We start from the raw sequence: 18,587 nt of genomic DNA on the forward strand, positions 1-18,587 counted from the left end.
AATCAGTCAGTTCTGTTATGCTTATAAACTGCCACTAAGGAAACCCCAACCCAGTGGCACACATGCAGTGGGTATTGATCTTATTTGATGAAGCGGTGGCTATTTGGGGATTTAATATGGACATCTTGGCTAAAATGTCTGAATTTTTTCTGGATCCATGTTCATTGCCTTTGAATTTTTTTTTTTATAACATTTTGTATTCATGACTAAATAAACAACATCATCCTAAAACAAAACACCAGTATTTTTTGTTTAGAGTTTAATACTCAAAAAATCAGCTTATTTGTTTCATCAATACCATTGGCGGTACACTGCCAAGGTGTGTAGGTTTCATTTCAACATTGTGGAGGGGTCAGACTTTATTTCCAGCATTCTCACAAATTTTCAAGCATCAATTAGTGCCTGGAAGGAACAAATGTCCATGTCTTAAATAAATAACAAAATAAGTAACACTAAAAAAAAAAAAAAAAAAAAGCCTGTAATAAATGCCCACAAATTATCATCAGATCTGATCCAAATGCTGTCAAATCCTGATTGGCACACAAAGTGTGTGACATCACCTTTTTCCAAGGGTAGCTCCGCCCATTTCAGACCATTATCTCATGTCAAATAACCAAAAACTTATAATTTTTGCGGAAAATAATACTTTTATGCAGGACCCCATCGCTCAAAGTTAGGTGATTTAGAAAATACGTTTGTTTGCTTGTTTTTTCTCTCCCTTAAACCTTTAGGCATAGATTGATTTTTTTTTTTTTTTGTAGAGTGTTCAAATGAAAAATGTAATTACAGTCGGTTGACTGAAAGAAAATCTGTGGCCTCAGTGATTGTAGTAACAAAGCAAACACATCCTGACTCCGGAAACTAAAGGAACCAATCAAAATGAATACGCGGGCAGATTTATGGCCAACAAGCCTGCTGTGATCTGTAAATCAGGAAATCGCACCACCGAGCCTGTTTTTCTACTTGTTTGATCAGATTAGGTCTTTATAGGTTGCACTTTTTTTTGCAGTGCAGTGTGCCTCCTATCAGTGACTGTGAGCCTCGGTGTGACTGCCTCCCTCTGCTCTCTCTGCTCTTTGGCTCTCTGTAGAGCAGCTCTGCGGACGCGCTTTCACTCTCCACACTTTCCCCTCGTGTCTGCTCCACGCAGCGCCGACCCTGGATACTACTTAAACCTGTCATTTGAAACGGGATGAAAGCCACTTTCTGCTTCGTTTTGCCCACATGTACCCTCCTCCTGTTTCTTCTACCAGGTGAGTAATAATCTACAACTCTAACATAACATATTGTTACTTACTTGTTGCTTATATATGCATGTATTTACTAATATTGTCATTGTTAATGTTGGACTTGTTATTCTTGGCTAACTGTAAAACAAAAATAGCTATTAAAAATAGGCATCTTGAAATTTTAGATTACTACATTTTGTAAATTAGGCTTTATAGTATGGAAATCAAGGTAAAAATGATTACCTTAAGCTATTGTTGTTATTTATTTAAAGGAGTGTGCATATTTTGGTGCCAGTTTTTATTATTTAAACTGAGGAGAACCTCGAAATTATATTAGACCAGCACAGCATGATTGCAGGCAACATTGCTCTCCTGCACTGATGACTAACAAACAGGCTGTTAGTCACCTTGTAACTAGCTGCACTGTAAAACACATCGCTGAGACAGATCCGTGTCTGACCCTCTGCTCTCATCCAGGAGGCTCCTGTTCAGATGCAGAGCACCGGCTCTTCTCTGTGATATTCTCCAACTACAACCAGTATATACGACCAGTGGAAAATGTGACCGACCCAGTCATCGTACAGTTTGAGGTGTCCATGTCACAGCTGGTCAAAGTGGTGAGTGAAAAAGGTTTTTCACTGTTTCTGTGACATGTGTCTGTAGTTCATGTGATTTATTGGCTGCCACTTAACCACAATCACTCTGCTTAATGAGAAGTCATGACCCGAGGGAAAAAAAACAAGGGCAACAGAACCAGAAACATGTGGAGGGTCTGCACATAAGAAGAAATTGAATATGTGTGTCGATATGTGGACTTTGGGAAACAAAGTGTTAGAGAAGAGGTTTTTGGGAAGCAATCGGAAACGTCTGAGTTTTATCCCTGCCACTTAGAGAAGTACTAGATGAAAGAAGGGGCAGTCTGGCTGTTTCTGCAGCCAAGACAAGATGGGGAATGTCAGCTGTCTGAGTACCTCTCAGTTTAGGCAGCCTCTATCACTCAATCACTGCCACTTCAGATGAGCACCTCCGGATTTAACGGCAAGTTTCGCCGGAGCTCGTTGACTGCAGACTGGCGGGGCAGACAGAGCTTCAGACAGGTCCAGAGCGGATGTCAATAATGAAGCCAAGAGGCTCATGTTGGACAGGGAGGACAGCTTCATTCACAAAATTAACAGCCTTGGATGTATTGCTCTCTATCACATCAGTTTGTCTGCTTACGTTGAATAACTCAAAGAGATGCTTGGCAGCTCTCTTTTGAAATGTTTTACTTCAATCATGTGTTCATGTTACTGACAAGAACACAGCCTTAGACTACTGTAAAGTCCAACAGATTGTTTTAAATTAAAGGGAATGGGATAGCACAGGAATGACTCGTAGCACTCTCCCCATCAGAGGCCGGTGGGTCTATTGGTTGCCTTCATCGCTTTGATTGGCAGTAGGTTTAGGCAAGAGGAGAAGGACTGCGTAGGGTATGTCGTTTGCTATCCTCGGATTTGCAGATTTGCCTACAGTAATGAGACTCATAAGCTTAGCTTGGCATAAATACTAAAAGTATTTCCTGAAAAGTTGAACCACTTCTTTAATTTGCAATATTCAATAAAAATTGTAGTATAAAAGTGTGTCACAGTGTATGCAGCAGCCGTAAGACTGCCACAGGAATGAGTCTTAAAACCTGGTATTAAGTTAGTATTTTAGCTCTCCTGGTTCCCACGTCTCAAAGACAACGTTTTCTGTACTTCTTTTTGTTAAATGCCTAAAATAAGGACTGCGGTTAATACAACCTTAAGAGACTTCTGCGATTTGTTCTACAGCATAAAATAAGTCAGTAAATATCCCATTTCTGATTTCTTGAGCTTTTATGTGTCGTTCACAAGTGGCTAAATGAGACTACAGAGGTTCATCATGCTGAACATGGCTTTACAGCCTCGTTGTGGTGTGATGTTAAGTCACGCGACTGTTGTGTAGTTTGACCTTATTTTTTGCACTAATGCAAAATCCAGTGCAAAAAATTATAAGCTTTGTGAAGAGGGAACCAGGTCAACACTAACCTTACGTCAGCTTACAGGAAAAACGTCATCCCTGGGGCACTCTATACACAAGGTTTGTTTTAGACAGTTTGAATGGATAATGTAAGGTCTGAGACATTGTAGTCCATCCCTATCTGTTTTTCTTTGCCCGTTGCCTACAGGCAATCTTGTTTTTCTCTTTCTCTGAAGAGCTAGATAAGTATTGAGGACCTGTCTGGATCTTGAGATGCCAAGGAGATAAAGTATATTTTGCTATATTCTCCTTAACTCAGTTGATGTAGCAGGCTGCTGCGCACCCCATGCTGATGGATGACTATTATTTCCTCCCCACACCTGGTGGCCCTAACCCAGATGCAATTGGTATTGGTCAGCCTACACCAATTACAGCAGCGCTAAATGAGCTCATTTAGACCATCAATAGCTCATCGCCCAAGGTGGCTCAGTCATCATCTCGCAATCAGGGATTATATCACATGGCTATATTACAGGCTCCACGCTTGAGGTGGCAGTGTGGTAACAGAGAGTGTTCTTTTAAGAAATAGCTTGACATTTTTGGAAATTGTTCATAGTCATTTTATGTCAAGATGTAGATGGGAAGATTCTTACCAGTCTTGTGTCTCTTTATTAATAATGAAGCTATAGCCAGGAGTCAGTTAGCTTAGTTTAACATAAAGACAGGAAACATTGGTATACAGCCAGCCTGACTCTTTCTAAAAGTAACAAATCTGCCAGCACCTCTAAAGCTCTCTTATGCAGTAGTTCCAACTAGTGGGTCGTGGTCCAATAGTGGATCGTGATTTCATTCTGAATGGACTGCAATGTATGTGTCAAGTTTGTAAAAAAACATTTTGAAGTACAGTGGATTTCCGGCACAAAGCTTTTATTTTGAAGTGCCATTTCTATTTACTCTTGCAATATGTCTTTTTTCTTTGTGTTCCAAGGCAACGTGTTGTTTACATTTTGTGAAATAAAATTGAATATGTGATAATTTGAACTAATGACTAAGTAAAAAATCTGGACCCTGAGGCTGGACCAGTTGGGAACCACTGCTCAAATGCTCAATACATCTTGTCTGTTTATTCAGTACAAAACTTAAGTCTATAAATTGTATTGCTTGACCAAGAAAGTACAGGCTAGCTGTCTTTATGTTAAGCCAACCAATTTAACTGGTTGTAGCTTTTCATTTAATGCACAATCTGATCTGAATCAAAACATGGTGTATTTCCTTTGTGTTGCACAAGAAGGTGGGCATTTACTGTGACAGTGCTGTAATATTACCATTCTTCCAAAGATAATCCAATAACGATTGTCCCGCGACTTTCTGTCCACCTGTGCTTACCAACCATGTCGAACCTCTCCTGGATACTGAATGGTAACATGAATAGTTAATGTAATGCAGTGGGTCATGAGATTGGTTCATGCATGGTCTAAGTCCCACACACACACATACACACCATAGTCCCTCTGCTGCACCTTTATCACTGAGTAGTTAAAATAAAAGTAAAGGCTGTGCTGTGAGCCCCTGGCTCCAGCTGTCACGTGGGTTGTGTTTCAGGCGTAGAGGACCCAGGTGTGCATCTCTTAATCCTGTTGTCCAGGATACGCAGAGGTCTGACCCTGCGGAAAGCACACAAACAATCTTCAGTGGTAAATTGGATGATCGCCTGTGACAGTGTTCTTCCTGTTTTAACTTTAAGATGTTAACATGCATTCTTTTTATTTTTCTTTGCTTAAATGTCTTCATTATCAATTCTGCTCTGTTTCCCAGGATGAAGTCAATCAGATCATGGAGACAAATCTTTGGCTGAGACATGTAAGTTTGCGGTGCTTGACTGTGCAAATGGACCTTGAGCAAGGACATCAAGTATGGATCCTGTTTTCTGTCATACATGATTCTTTGGGACTAGACTGACAAATTGAATTATTCATGGGAGGAGGCTAAAACACATTGATCCTAATAAACCACATGCACTGAGATTTCTCAGCATTTGCAGCACACTGAACCTGTAAGATTGAACCTAATTTAACCTCAACGGTGTCAAGACATGCTGTATAGCTTGATGGATTTGTTTTTACTTAGTCCAACACAGTGTTTCTGCTGCCTAGATGTATAGTGCTGTGACCCAGATATGAACCAAATGAGCCAGGGCAGATCTCCAGGTCCCACATTACAAGTGCTGAGCGAATACCACATCTGTGGTGGGGGCATGTTCATGTTAAAGGGTTGAGTTGTAATTTGGCTTTGGTGCTGAGAGTTGAAGCTGTTTCATTTATTTTAATGTGTGTTTATTTATTTTTATATTTGTTTTGGAGGCTTTCTAAGCAATGTACAAACAACAGAGTGTAGCCTGCATTTCCCCTGTTATTCATCTGAATTTTACAATATACTGTAGATACATTCTAGTTAAAGGGGACTTATTATGCTTTTCCTTATTATCGGTTATGTATTTAATATTACAAAGCCGGATATTCCAATTAAATGTGACCAAAGTTTCAGCTAATTAAGCAAACATATATATAAAACTAATCCCTGTGAGCAAAAGCCTCAAGCTCATTGATTTTTTCCAACTTTTTTTTCTACTTTCGAGACAAGCTGATGTTGGCTTGTGACTGATATTTTTATATGGGCATCTGCACCAGGCACACTACTGCAAGTGTTTAAACAGCCTACCCTGCTACATTAGGCTACAAACTGACATTGGGGAAAACTGGAATGTTGGTCTCTGATGCTGCCCATTACTCCTCCATTTGGATCATATTCCTGCTGGAACATGTTTTGTTATGCTTAGAAGCTTTTATAGGTGATTTTTAACTTGAGTAGGTGTGTTACACACAAATATATCCTGACTACAAGTAGCCCTACACTGCTACGTTTAGCTACATGCTTGCATCAGTGTAATCCTGATGCTGATGTTGTTCATTTTTCCCCTATTTGGAATCATCTTCCTATTGGAACTTGTCCAGTCGTGTTGAAAGCTTCTATTCTCCATTGCAGTCATTCCACAGCTGCAATGTCAGTATAGAATTGCAGCTATATGGAAGACCCAGAAACGGAAATGATTAGTTGGAGCAGACTGGGCTTTTTTTGGATGGAAGGCTTAAAGAGACAGGTGCTGGAACAGAATTGAGAGAAATATTTTTTTGACGGAAAAAGCATACTAACATGTTCTGGTAGAAACCTTAAATCCAAGTATGAACCTGAAAATGGTTATAGCATACTGAGGTTGCTTTATGAGTGACATGAGGATCACTGGCTGTCCTCAAGAGAGGGTCAGAATCAGTGGCCAAAAGGTCCATAAAACACACTGTAAATTGTGGTCTGCTGTATCTTCTCTCAGACTACACACTGTAAGCTCTATTTATATGGCAGTTGGAAATGGTGACTTCTCTTTGTTTTTATGAGGGACATTTTACAAGAGAATGGGTTTAAAATCAGTCAGAGTAGATTTGTTTAGTAAAAGATAATCACCGGGAGGAAACAATTTGTAGCCTCTTGCTTTTATGTCAGTTTTGTAGCTTTATGAAGCTGTTTACGACTGAGTTGTTGTGATGAAACTGCTTGGATGGAAAGAATGCACTTGCCACAATAATACTTGCAGAAGTAGCATCCTGGCATTTGCAACTGGGTTGGTTTTGAAGGGACATTTCTCTCTAGTAATGCATTCTCAGGCTGTCAGATGCATTGACATATGGTCCCCAGAGGATGCTTGATAATGACTTTGGTGATCCCCTGGCATTTCCTCTAGTGCCAAGAGGTGGATATTTGTGGTTTTGAGTGAAATGGGTATACTTTTTTTTATGGAATATGATAATATATATGTAGTTTTATAGTCAGGGCTGGTTGGTGATCCCTTCACTTTTCGTGATTGAGCCAGATCATTTATTTGATTATTAATTTGTCCAATATTTGTCTGACAGAGTAATTTCTCTGAATTGTTTTAAGTGCAGATTAATCATTCTGTTTTGTTTTTCAGATCTGGAATGACTACAAACTCAGATGGAATCCAAGGGATTTTGGAGGAGTCGAGTTTATCCGAGTGCCGTCCAACAGGATATGGAAGCCAGATATTGTGCTCTACAACAAGTGAGCCTGACAACAAATTAAAAGCCTGGCTCAACATCTCCATTGATCGTTGGGTGCATATGCAATAAAGGATTGCCGAGCAATGACAAGCTTTATCATTCTCCATTGCTCATTTTGCATGGGTCATTTTTTTGTTTTGCATATTCTTAAGGGAGCGTGTAAGGGACATCGAAAGGTGCAATACACTGAAACCACAAGGCATCTTTTTTAATTAATATCTTCATGGCACAATAGTCAATTGATTATATTGCACAGTTTAATCTTCAGTGACTCTGTCTTCCTCTTTTATTCTCTTACTCTTTCTCTCTCTACAGTGCAGTCGGAGATTTCCAGGTTGATGACAAAACAAAGGCCCTGCTTCGTTACAATGGCGATGTTACCTGGATCCCTCCAGCCATATTCAAGAGCTCCTGCAAGATTGACGTCACTTACTTCCCCTTTGACTACCAAAACTGCACCATGAAGTTTGGCTCTTGGACATACGACAAGGCAAAGATCGATCTGGTGCTCATTGGCTCAACCATCAACCTCAAGGACTTCTGGGAGAGTGGGGAGTGGACAATCATTGACGCCCCTGGTTACAAACACGACATAAAGTACAACTGCTGTGAGGAAATCTACACGGATATCACTTACTCTTTGTACATCCGCCGTCTGCCACTTTTCTACACTATCAACATGATCATCCCCTGCCTCCTCATCTCCTTCCTCACTGTGCTTGTCTTCTATCTGCCATCTGATTGCGGCGAAAAAGTCACCTTGTGTATCTCCGTCCTGCTGTCTTTAACTGTCTTCCTTCTTGTCATAACAGAGACCATTCCCTCCACCTCTCTAGTCATCCCCCTGATTGGCGAGTACCTCCTCTTCACTATGATCTTCGTCACCCTCTCTATTGTCATCACTGTCTTTGTATTAAATGTCCACTACCGCACACCAAAGACCCACACTATGCCCTGCTGGGTGCGGACTGTGTTCCTGGGGCTGCTGCCCAGGGTGATGTTTATGACTAGACCAGAGAGGGACCCTGAGAAGGTGGCAGCAGCCAGCAGTGCTCAGGCATTACATTCAAGGCCCTGTGCCATTCATTCTTCAGGTACTTTGCAGAAGCAGCACAAGCCTCAGGCCCTGGCCTCCAGCGTGGTGTCCAGCCTGACAAACCGCCAACGGCTTTTCAACAATGTTACAGAGCTCTCCAATCTCAATAACTTAAGTGGAGACTCGGTCAAAGGTGCAGGCTCCGCGCTCTCGTGCTCGGAGGGCCGATGCAACTGCTGCTGGCATCAGAGATCCACCAAACTGCCCACAGACTCTGGGGGAGGGAGTGGAGGACTGGGCAGCCTGGGGGCGCTGACTGGAGGCAGTGCTGTTGGGGTCGGAGGGGGGAGTCAGTGCTCCAGCTCAGAATCTCTGGATGGAGGAATAATGTCCCTGTTGCCGCTTTCACCTGAAGTCAGGGAGGCTATTGAGAGTGTCAAATACATAGCAGAGAACATGAGACTACAGAATGAAGCAAAGGAGGTGAGTGCTCATAATCATAAAAGCATTTTAGATTTTAAACTGTAATGGGAAATTTGCTTTCAAAGAAGCTCTGACATCACTGAAAATGTTTTCACTTTGATCTCTCAGGTTCAGGATGACTGGAAGTACGTTGCCATGGTTATCGACAGGATCTTCCTTTGGGTTTTTGTCCTTGTGTGCATCCTGGGAACAGCTGGTCTCTTCCTCCAGCCTCTGTTACTTGGGGATGACATTTGAAGAAACATATACTCAATACTGTTTGAACTGCACAGCATATATAACAAATGTGATTCTCACCACGGCTCAGACAGAGGAAATACGGAGTGGATCCAGGGTCAAGAAGAAAAGATGACTGGTTTAGTGACTGTGTTTTCACAGATTAGATGATTTTTTTGGGTGAGGAAGTGGAAAGGACTCTCTCGCTGAGGACGCGGTTAACTAACAATGGTAAGGACCTTAGTGGTTAGTCATTTCATTTTGTACAAAATATTTCTGTTGTAAATGGCAATATAATCTGCAATGCCAAAGCTGCACCCTTGTAGGATAAATTATTTTGAAGAGTAATAAATGGGAAGAGTGATCTTGAGGCACCTACTTTTATGTTATGTACATACAGGGACAAATGCAACCACCAGAAAGCTCAATATTCAAATAAAATATCATCATGTTTTATACAAGAAAAGCTTTTACATTTTCTTATTTAAATGTTAATTCCACGTTGAGTGCCATGCCAAAACTATATATGTTGGTTTACCCTGCTGAATTCATGTTTTCTGAGAGAATGATGGTGACTATGTTCAAACAGTGACATCATGTGGTGATTCTTTGCTACTACATATGATTACAAGGCTCTGACTGTTTTAAAGGGGTATGCCAACCATTTTGTCATCACCTCTGTTGTATCATCTTCCCAGTTGTAACATTTAATAAAAGAAATTTAGCACTTTATGTGTTTAAGGCATAAAATGCTGTTTGATCTGGACAGCGTGACCCTCTCGAAAAGGGTGACATGAGAAAATTACATCTCTAATTTTTTTTTGGACCAATTTGATATTTAAAGAATTTCATGTGCAAAGAGAAAAATCATCTCGAAATGCACACATCTTAGGACTGTTTTACTCCCATATTTCTGTAAATAAATCTTTTAAAAAGTCATATAAAGGTTTAAGGGGAAATCTATTGTATCTGTGGTTTCTCTAAACTAATAATATTTCTGACACTGGTAACAAAAGCTGTGGGATGTAGATGCAATTTGGAGGAGGCCACTGAAGCTCCGTTTATTACTCTGTTCCACATCCTCTGTGCCCCCTTGGAGCTAACTCAGCTTATTGGATCACAATCAATATAGAGAGTGAGTGATGAAGGACCTTATTGGATTGCTCTCTTTTCTTCATCTAACCATCCTTCCTGGCTAAAATACAATTTTCTGCTCTTACTACACCACACTGCCTCTTAGCAGCTAGTACTTACACCACAGGTCTGATGCCGTCGAGGGTTAAGAGTCAAATTACTCACATGTACTTAATGACATATGTGGTGCCTTTAATTTTACTCTAGTTATGGATTAAATGTGCTGATGGATATTACACTTAACTCCACAGTCCCAATGTTAGGTACAAGCAACCAGAAAGACGAGATCTACTATGTGTAATGTGAGTATCAGTTCTGAAAAGACTCTAAGCGTCCTGCATGGGGTCTGAGTCTCAATATGTCACTGTCTGATTCATTTTATTCAAGTAAAAATCAAAGCAGATGGCGAGCTATGTGATTCCAAGAAAATCCAGTCTATATTTAATTGAACGCTGGCAGGGAAGCACAGACAGATACTGTATTAGCTCTCTGTCACATCTGATAAGAAACCCCTGGCTAATGAATTTAATTAAAGCTCACTCAGAACTTGTGTGTGGCTGATCTGCAGGAGGGCAGGAGATCTGCCCAAGAGATACGATATGATGTATAAAGTGAAGGAGCTTTTAAAGGTATCTGTGAATATTTTGTGACGTGTCCTTTTGAGAAGTTTTACCTGCCTCTGTAAAAGTGTGCAAGAAGACATTTTTAACTGATGATGTTTCATTTTAGAACAAAAGTAAAAAATATCAGAAACCACAGAATGAAAAGGAAGTGGTTCTTTATGCAAGTTTAGTCTTTGAGAGCGTCTGTGGGTGTAGACAAGAAGGTGATAGGTGCTTTCACAGGGGTTTCATAAGGTGTTCTGGAGTCGATGGGTGTCACATTGCATATAATCATGAATAGAATCACCTTTCTTCTGTGTAAGTACATTGCAATTTATATGTTTAACTCTTTAATTGTTGGTATTCATAATGAATTTTAGGAGAGGGGATTAATTTGCCTTTTTTCTTCTTCAAGGTGCTCTCGCAAATCAGGTCACAAGCCAAACTAATGGTGAGCTTTTGTTTAGGAGAAGACACCCGTTTGCTGTATTCTCAATATGTTTTGCATTGTATCATTTGTTAATTTGTCTATATCTGTTTTATCAACCAACTGTTGCAGATATTTTTCCTGCAAAGATCCTGGCCCAACAGAAAACCATCAGCGAGAACAGTGACCTTTATGTAATCTGCAGCACATTTGGGTTCAAGAGTAAGATCACAGTTTATGTCTATTTATGTAAGGATGACCATTGGATCATTAAAAAGACGCAGAAGCCGGATCAGTATGATACTTCCTTCATGATAGATAAAGTTGGTCTTCATCACAGTGGGAACTACAGCTGTGTTCACTCCATAAGGAATGATTCGCTTCCCAAAGTAGTCAGGAGAGGACACAATGTCATTCAGATTCTGGTGATATGTAAGGATTTTCATCCCTTTGAAAGCAAATATGTCAGTATTATTTCTCTCTCCACTCATTCTTTCTTTCCTGCTGCACAGCCAATTTTCTCCCTGCAGATATTTCAGTAGCTGGGCCATCCACTGTCAGAGAGGGTGACGATGCAGCATTCAGATGTACTGTTTCTGACAACCTGCAAACACTCGGTGAATGCAAACTCATCCACTCTTACCTGAGAAGGGATGAGGCTATCCTCCAGGTGCAGGCATTCAATGTCACCCAGATGGAGGCGACTTTCAGCATCAAAGGTGTCGTCATGAGGGATGCTGGTCATTATAGCTGTGTGGTGCTGCCATCAAAATGCATCCAAGAACATGAGAAAACACTCTATGGGAATAATGCAGTGTTACTCGAGGTAAAAGGTGAGTGTGTCAACTGCTCATGAATGTAATAAACAAAAATTTAAAAGCTTCAGAGCTTTAGATAGGACTTTAATTTTCAGTAGGATTTTTTTCTTTTCAAATGGTTGAAAAAAAGCTTTTGAGAAACAATCAGGTTTATCGTGTGTGTTTTTGCTTTCCAGTAAGTTTGCATTTCCGACTGATTGCCTCTTGTGGAGTGGCAGTCCTGTTCCTGATGTTATTACTGGGTCTGTCACTGTGGTGGATCAACAAACAAGGTCAGATGATCACAGTCTCTGAAAGACAAATCACTTAATTTTAGAGTTAGTTTTTTTGTGGTAGAGTAGTATTTTTATTCAGTGACAAAAAGATCTGTTATTAGTATTCAGATGTTACTTCTAGACTGTATGACACTGGCTTGTCACACCAAGCACATCATACATAGTATGCATGTGTTACAGCTGTGTGTGTTCTTTGCTGTTGTCTTATTTCCCTCTGTAGATCTGCCCAGGTGTGCTGCATCACCTAAGAGCTTCTTTGATTGGTTTATTTGGTTGTTTTAACAGTGTCATAGGGCATAACAGCATTTTCATTTTACTTTAAAAGTATGTGTTTTGTTTTCCTATTTTAGGCTGCTCAGCTTTGTGCGATTCATGGTGAGTTTTGATCCAGTCTCATTGATGCTGTCAGGTTTATAGATGCAGGATGTTTATAGTGACCTAAAATATACTTGATACAGGAAGGATTCATAACAGGATCTGCCACCGTTCTGCCAATGTTGAGTTGATTTGTGTTGTCTTATAGTGCAGCAAGTCACCAGTCAGATGCAGACATGGTGGAGGAACAGCCGGTGCAGTCAGAGGAGGAGGATCTGGAAGAACAAGATGGTGTGTTGGAAAAGGAATTACAGTAAAGGCATACTCTGGGGAGATTGTAATGTAATTACGACTTAGGAAATGTTATCCAGCTACATTCTGGTCTGTTTAAAAACAACAGGCCTCTTCTATCAGGCTGTATAAAACATTAGGAACACCTCCATATTTAAAAAAGAATAAATAAAAAAAAATCTATGATCTCCTAATGTGGATTAAAACCTTAAATGCATGAATGATTATGGCTTTTACATCCATCCACATGGTCAGTTCTTAAAGAAGAATTGAAGCTCTTATTTTGTCTGCTTAGTTTGTTCAAATTATTTTCATCATGACATATCTTGTGGTGATTGCCAAAGCACTGTGACTTTCTTAAGAATAGTACTATATAAAAAATTGCTGATTAGGTTGACATGAAAAAATATAAAGTGATAATAGAAAGTAATTATTCCCATGTCTCACTTTAATGTATTCTAAAATCTTGTTTTCTCCCTTTTATAAGGAAACTCTTTCAGCATGGAGGAGGAAGAAGAGTAAGAATATGGATTCACTTATTACAAATAATTTCTATGTCACGTTTCTGCATGTGGCAAGTAAAATGTGCTTTATTTTGTCATATTATAAAGATGTAATATTTTAAACAGCATGAGAAAAAATAATTTGCTAAATAAAACAGACTTCTGATATTGAAATAGATTAACTTAAATTTGCTCTAAATAAATGTTTAGTATTATTGATTTTTTTCAGGTATCAGAATGCTGCGGTTGACGGGGACTTCACTTACTCTGAAGATTATGTGTACAGTGTTGCTGGTAAGTCATAATAACCTACTTTATTACAGGAGTAGTTTCTCTTTGCATATCGATGATCATGAAGATGACTGATAATGGTCAGATGAGCGGCAACTAAAATCTTTTTCGTTTCAAAGGTAGGCCTGTAAAATTAATCAGTATAATTCAGTTTTCTCAGACATGGTGAGTAAAGCAAAGTAGGCTAATTCAGATGTGCAAATGCATCATTTGTTCTTTTTTGGGTGTGTGTTTTTTTCGCTTACACTGATCACTGACAAGTCAACGTGACAGAAATAAGAATAGTAAACCATGAGAGAGTTTAGAAGGCATAATGCATTATGTTGCTGCCTTGTTATTTCAGAAGAGCAAGCTTTCTGATAGTTCAGTGTATCTTACAGGAAAACCACATCTTCATTTGAAATAACTGCACAGATATGAGTAGCATTTCCCAGCATGCTCTCCGACTCATGAGAGCTAATTCTGTTCATGACGTGAAAAGAAAGCTTCAAAGAACCAAAAGTGAATGTACAAAAGCCTAAAAACATTTACCACAGGGCTTCATATGAACTGTGACCTTCTCATCCACAGATGATCCCCCTGTAGGACCAGATCCATCATGTGTGTATGCCAAGTCAGTCAGACAGAAGAAACGCTATAACCAGGGCTCTGTGGATTGTAATTTCAGTCATGCGTAACTTTTCACCCCCCATTCAGAAATATGTTTTTCCTTGTGCTCATATACCCTAAAATGAATGACCTTGACTATACTGACTGGTGCATGTTCAAAGATTGTCGTTAGAGATGTGTTTTCACAATCCTGTACTGAGGGGGTGCTGTCTGTGTGCTTTACATGAAATGATATTCAAATTTAGATCAGGCGAACTTGATTAGGTGCATCACAAACATGAAAGCTAATCACTGTCTGATATGGAACGCATATCGACAGGGTAACTTTGACCAGCAAAGAAACCTGAAACCTCCAGCACAGAGTGGACATGTCAGTACAGAGATCAGTTTAGATAAGCATATTTAAAGTTTTGACAGCAATTATAGTAGAATTATCGTGCAACTGATGTTTTGATATAGTTTGCTGTTGTTAAATGTAGTCCCCATTCAATATGTTAGCTGTTCAGCATGGCTTCAGGCAAGAAAAATAGTTTTCTTCACAAAATAATTCATTAACTGAGATACAAATTGTCATTTTGTGGATTAAGTATTCCTTAAAAGTGTGTGGAGGGGGGACTTTAAATTTAAGATTTGAGATTTAAGAAGAACCTGATCATCCTCAGCAAAGGTGCTGCAAGAATAATTAGAAAACAATCTAACTCCTTTTGATTTCAGGATATTTGTATCTCACAAGCCATAAATAGAAATATTAAATGTTGCCATTATAAAAAAGGATTGCATGTGTTAATTTTATGTGTTAGTTCTTAGGCTTTGTATGTGTGCAGGTGGTTTTACCCAATATCCATGTTAAACATATATGGATAAATACATGGACAATAAATTGTATACACCAACCCTCTGTTTTTGTTGTCTCATTTTGTGATTTTTCAGCATTGTCTCATTAGTGCTCTAGTATAGTAGATGCCTGCAGCAGCTGTTACCAGAGAGCTTCCCCTCATGAAAGTTCAACCAAAGACTTCATTGACCTTATCTGATAAGAAAGGCACTCCATCAGCAGCAGTGACTGTAATGACTAACCATGTTCCTCAGCTGATGAGCTACCAATAAAGAGGAGCATCCAATATATCTGTCACTGCTGCTTTCTTCCCCTTTCCCATTACTGCTGCTGCTCCTAGGGGAAATACAACAGAGGAGCTGATGGAAAGAATGGAGATGGGACTTTGTAATCGAAAAATAGGGAGCAGCAGTGTGCATTGCTGTGAATATTTAACTTCTGTACACAGAGGTTTTAACTGTGAGCCATGTTAATGTTTTTAGTGTCATTTTTCATTCTGAACATAAAAGGTACACTAAAGAGCATATCCTTTGGAGTCATTTTTGTACTGCTGTAAACCTTATCTTACACAGGAAAAAAGGAACAACTTCCTTTTATTCAGTAAAGGCTCAGATATGCAACCCATACATAATTCCCCTGTTGCACGTAAAGGGGGACTTTTTCCAGAAGTGTTTAATGGTTGTGTTTTTGTTTTATGAAAATGTAATGAAATTTATTTCAGTGAACAAGAACAGAGTTCAGTGTCTAGTCATTTTTTATTAGTTTTTTTCTTTTCAAGCTTTTCTCAAGACATGCAAATCTGCAAAATACAAGAGCGAGGGAAGTGATCGCCCCAGCAGCAGCCAGAAAAGACAGAAGCACATCTACAGAGTGATAGGAATACCATGGCATTTTGTAGGACTCTGTTCTCAGGTGAGCTGCACCTTTGTGTCTCATAACAAACTCTAACCAGAAGAGGGCGTTCTCCAACGGGGTTATTGGCTGATCTCTGTGCAGCCTGGAGAGTCTCTGCATGTTCATCCTGTAGGAGGGCTCATTCAGGACTTCCTGAATGATTTTCAGGAAGTTGTTGTTTTTGTCCACTGAGGCTAATGTAATGATCTTAGCCCCTCCTCTCTCTTGCAGACGCAGCAGGTTGTCATATTGGTCGAAAAACAAGGGCAGACCCACAACTGGGACTCCGTGGTAAATAGCTTCTTGAACCCCGTTTGTTCCTCCATGAGCCACAAAAAGTTTCATCTTGGGATGTCCTAAAAGATCATTCTGTGGCATCCAGTCTACTATCAAAGTGTTGTTGCCCAGAGTGGTCGGTCTTTCACCTTTATGCCTCCAGATGACTTTCTGAGGTAATTTAGCGAAAGCTGCAGCGATGTAGTTTGTTAGGTCAGCAGGAAATTCACTCACAAAAGTCCCCAGAGACATCATGATGAATCCATGTTCTCCAGAAGTCTGCACAAACTCCTCCAGGTGTTCGGGAAGAGGTTTTGCAGGTTTACATTGGAACCCTCCGATATAGACAACATTAGGCATGGTGGGACGAGGGAACTCAAACACAAAGTCCACTCTCATCAGCCACAGGTCTGCTCCCTGTAATAAGTCACTATATCTGACCTCTGGGCCAAAGAACTTATCACAAACAGATTGATACTGAGGGTGGATTAAAAATCTATCCTGAGCTTGCCAAATGAGAGAGAAAATTTGATTTTTGATTCTTTGTATGAAGGTCATTTTGTCTGACAGTCCTGAGCCGGTCACTGGGATATAAGACAAAGGAGAAGGTGCAATGGCCATATGTCCCTCTCCACTAGTTATCCACCGTACATTATAGACCAGAGGTATCTTAAGAGCATGAGCCAACAATATACCTGCACCCCATGCCGGGTCAGTAAGAACAAGGTCATATTTTTTCTCCTTCAAACTATTCATCATGTCTCTATCTCCAAGCATGTTAGTAGCCATTTTGCACATTATTCTGTGCATGTTAAACATAGCAGTAAACATCTCAGCCTGCAAACTAGCAAAACTCAGAAATGAGCTCTCTCCTCTTTCAATAACAATGATCTTTTTCAGGATTGGGTTAATGAAGTCATGATTAAAGGCCTCAGTGACAGGAACTGTGATCGTCTTGTAGTGTGGAAAGCCGTCCTGGATGTACCAGCTTTGATTGGTTCGGACCACATCGACAGAGTGTCCTCGAGAGTGGAGCGCTTTGATCATGATGTCCATGTTCACCCAGTGGCTTCCCTCTAAAGGAACGATTAAAATCTTCCCCCCATAACAGATTCTCCACAACAAGAACACGATAGATAAAAAGAGAATAAAAGTTGGATTTCCTTGAGAAGGCATCTTAAACCTGGCAGGAAAAAAACAAAACAGCATGCTCTGGATAAGTTCTTTAAATTCCATAAAAATACCGTAAAACAAAGTCATTTCTATATTAGGCAAATTCAGTGATACTGAATTACATACAATGTGATCTATTTCATACCTCTTTTACATGAAGTAGCTTTGGCCATGCATCTGCTGAGATGTTGGTGTGAAATACTGGAGGTACCACTGAATACATAACTACAAATTCCAGGAAAGCTTACATAAGTGGATTATGGATAATCTTTTTTCTGGGCTTTTCTTCAGGAATGGACACAACATGGTCTTTTTGTTAAAGCTGTGGGCTGAAATGTGTTACAGCTACTTGTTTGTGCCTTCTTGCATGAATTCTGTTCTGTTTTTTATATTTAAGTCGACTGATGTATTCAGTGTTTCACATTTATAGTCAATGACTTGCTTAGAGGAGAATTTTTGAAGGTATGCTTGTTCAAAACCACCAATAAGATGTAAAGTCCTTGATCCTTTGGGGCAGAGCCAATGTGATCCAAATAATGTGTCTTATATCGAAATATCAGCCAAAGATCCTAATAAACCACAAACAATGCCAAATAAATCCAGACTGCATTATTACTTGTATATTTTGATGCCAAAGTCTATTTAAGTTGATTGTTGTTTGTCTCAGTTGTTTTCTGCCAGACTCTTCTGGATGCTAGTATCTGCAGTACCTTGTCTTTCCCCTTGTTTTTCTAGTGTTTTCCAGTCCCTTCTTGTTGAATGTTTGTCCCCAGTTTGTTTCCCCTGTCTGTGTGTGTCTTAGGCTGGGCGTGGATACATTCTGTTCTGCAGCTGAACTCCTCACACACCTGCAGCTCTGATTGCAAGCTACCTCATTTAAGCCCAGCTTTCCTCTTTGCCAGTTTGTTGTGAACCCTTCTGTGGCAACATCATGGCTGTCATCTTAATTATTTATTTATTTTTTTGGTGAAGATTCTAGGAGTTTTTTGCTTTGTTTTTGAAACCTGCCTGAACCTGTCTTCTTCTCAGCCATCTGTGTGGTGCACAGAAAACAATCTGGTCCTGAACAG

General features: G+C 39.8%; 2 protein-coding genes and 1 pseudogene across 4 annotated transcripts; 2 read left to right on the top strand and 1 right to left on the bottom strand.

Annotated features, from left to right (window-relative positions):
- Nucleotides 1-868: 868 nt before the first annotated feature.
- On the top strand, nt 869-9,806 carry chrna3 (cholinergic receptor, nicotinic, alpha 3). Its single transcript, XM_042514821.2, has 6 exons — nt 869-1,253; nt 1,707-1,846; nt 5,025-5,069; nt 7,231-7,340; nt 7,655-8,858; nt 8,967-9,806. Exons 1-6 carry the CDS (start codon nt 1,193-1,195, stop codon nt 9,093-9,095), a joined length of 1,689 nt encoding a protein of 562 aa, XP_042370755.1. The 5' UTR covers nt 869-1,192; the 3' UTR covers nt 9,096-9,806.
- Nucleotides 9,807-9,952: 146 nt separating this feature from the next.
- On the top strand, nt 9,953-15,232 carry LOC148190445 (uncharacterized). Its single transcript, XM_088080021.1, has 10 exons — nt 9,953-11,128; nt 11,226-11,261; nt 11,370-11,669; nt 11,750-12,070; nt 12,232-12,327; nt 12,681-12,705; nt 12,854-12,936; nt 13,424-13,454; nt 13,669-13,733; nt 14,301-15,232. Exons 1-10 carry the CDS (start codon nt 11,080-11,082, stop codon nt 14,405-14,407), a joined length of 1,113 nt encoding a protein of 370 aa, XP_087936147.1. The 5' UTR covers nt 9,953-11,079; the 3' UTR covers nt 14,408-15,232.
- A 678-nt stretch (nt 15,233-15,910) lies between these two features.
- Nucleotides 15,911-18,362, bottom strand: LOC121944187 (UDP-glucuronosyltransferase 2A3 pseudogene; annotated as a pseudogene). Of its 2 annotated transcripts, none has more exons than XR_015776977.1 (2): nt 18,228-18,362; nt 15,911-17,527 (listed from the first exon to the last, which is right to left on the bottom strand). The product of XR_015776977.1 is annotated as a UDP-glucuronosyltransferase 2A3 pseudogene, transcript variant X2 (transcript). The 2 variants fall into 2 exon arrangements; XR_015776976.1 differs by lacking the exon at nt 18,228-18,362 and adding an exon at nt 17,663-17,710.
- Between the last annotated feature and the right edge of the window lie 225 nt (nt 18,363-18,587).

This window comes from Plectropomus leopardus, chromosome 1 (assembly GCF_026936395.1).
Source record: "Plectropomus leopardus strain MGB_pleo_1.0 chromosome 1, ASM2693639v1, whole genome shotgun sequence".
NCBI classification, from domain to species: domain Eukaryota; kingdom Metazoa; phylum Chordata; class Actinopteri; order Perciformes; family Serranidae; genus Plectropomus; species Plectropomus leopardus.

What these genes read in the sequence shown, in the direction of transcription:
- chrna3 (XM_042514821.2), top strand. Translation starts at nt 1,193, where the DNA reads ATGAAAGCCACTTTCTGCTTCGTTTTGCCCACATGTACCCTCCTCCTG. An exon ending in CCTCCTGTTTCTTCTACCAG is followed by an intron (nt 1,254 to 1,706) that starts GTGAGTAATAAT and finishes GCTCTCATCCAG; the next exon opens with GAGGCTCCTGTTCAGATGCA. An exon ending in GATATTGTGCTCTACAACAA is followed by an intron (nt 7,341 to 7,654) that starts GTGAGCCTGACA and finishes CTCTCTCTACAG; the next exon opens with TGCAGTCGGAGATTTCCAGG.
- LOC148190445 (XM_088080021.1), top strand. Translation starts at nt 11,080, where the DNA reads ATGGGTGTCACATTGCATATAATCATGAATAGAATCACCTTTCTTCTG. An exon ending in TCAGCTTTGTGCGATTCATG is followed by an intron (nt 12,706 to 12,853) that starts GTGAGTTTTGAT and finishes GTTGTCTTATAG; the next exon opens with TGCAGCAAGTCACCAGTCAG. An exon ending in TTATGTGTACAGTGTTGCTG is followed by an intron (nt 13,734 to 14,300) that starts GTAAGTCATAAT and finishes TCTCATCCACAG; the next exon opens with ATGATCCCCCTGTAGGACCA.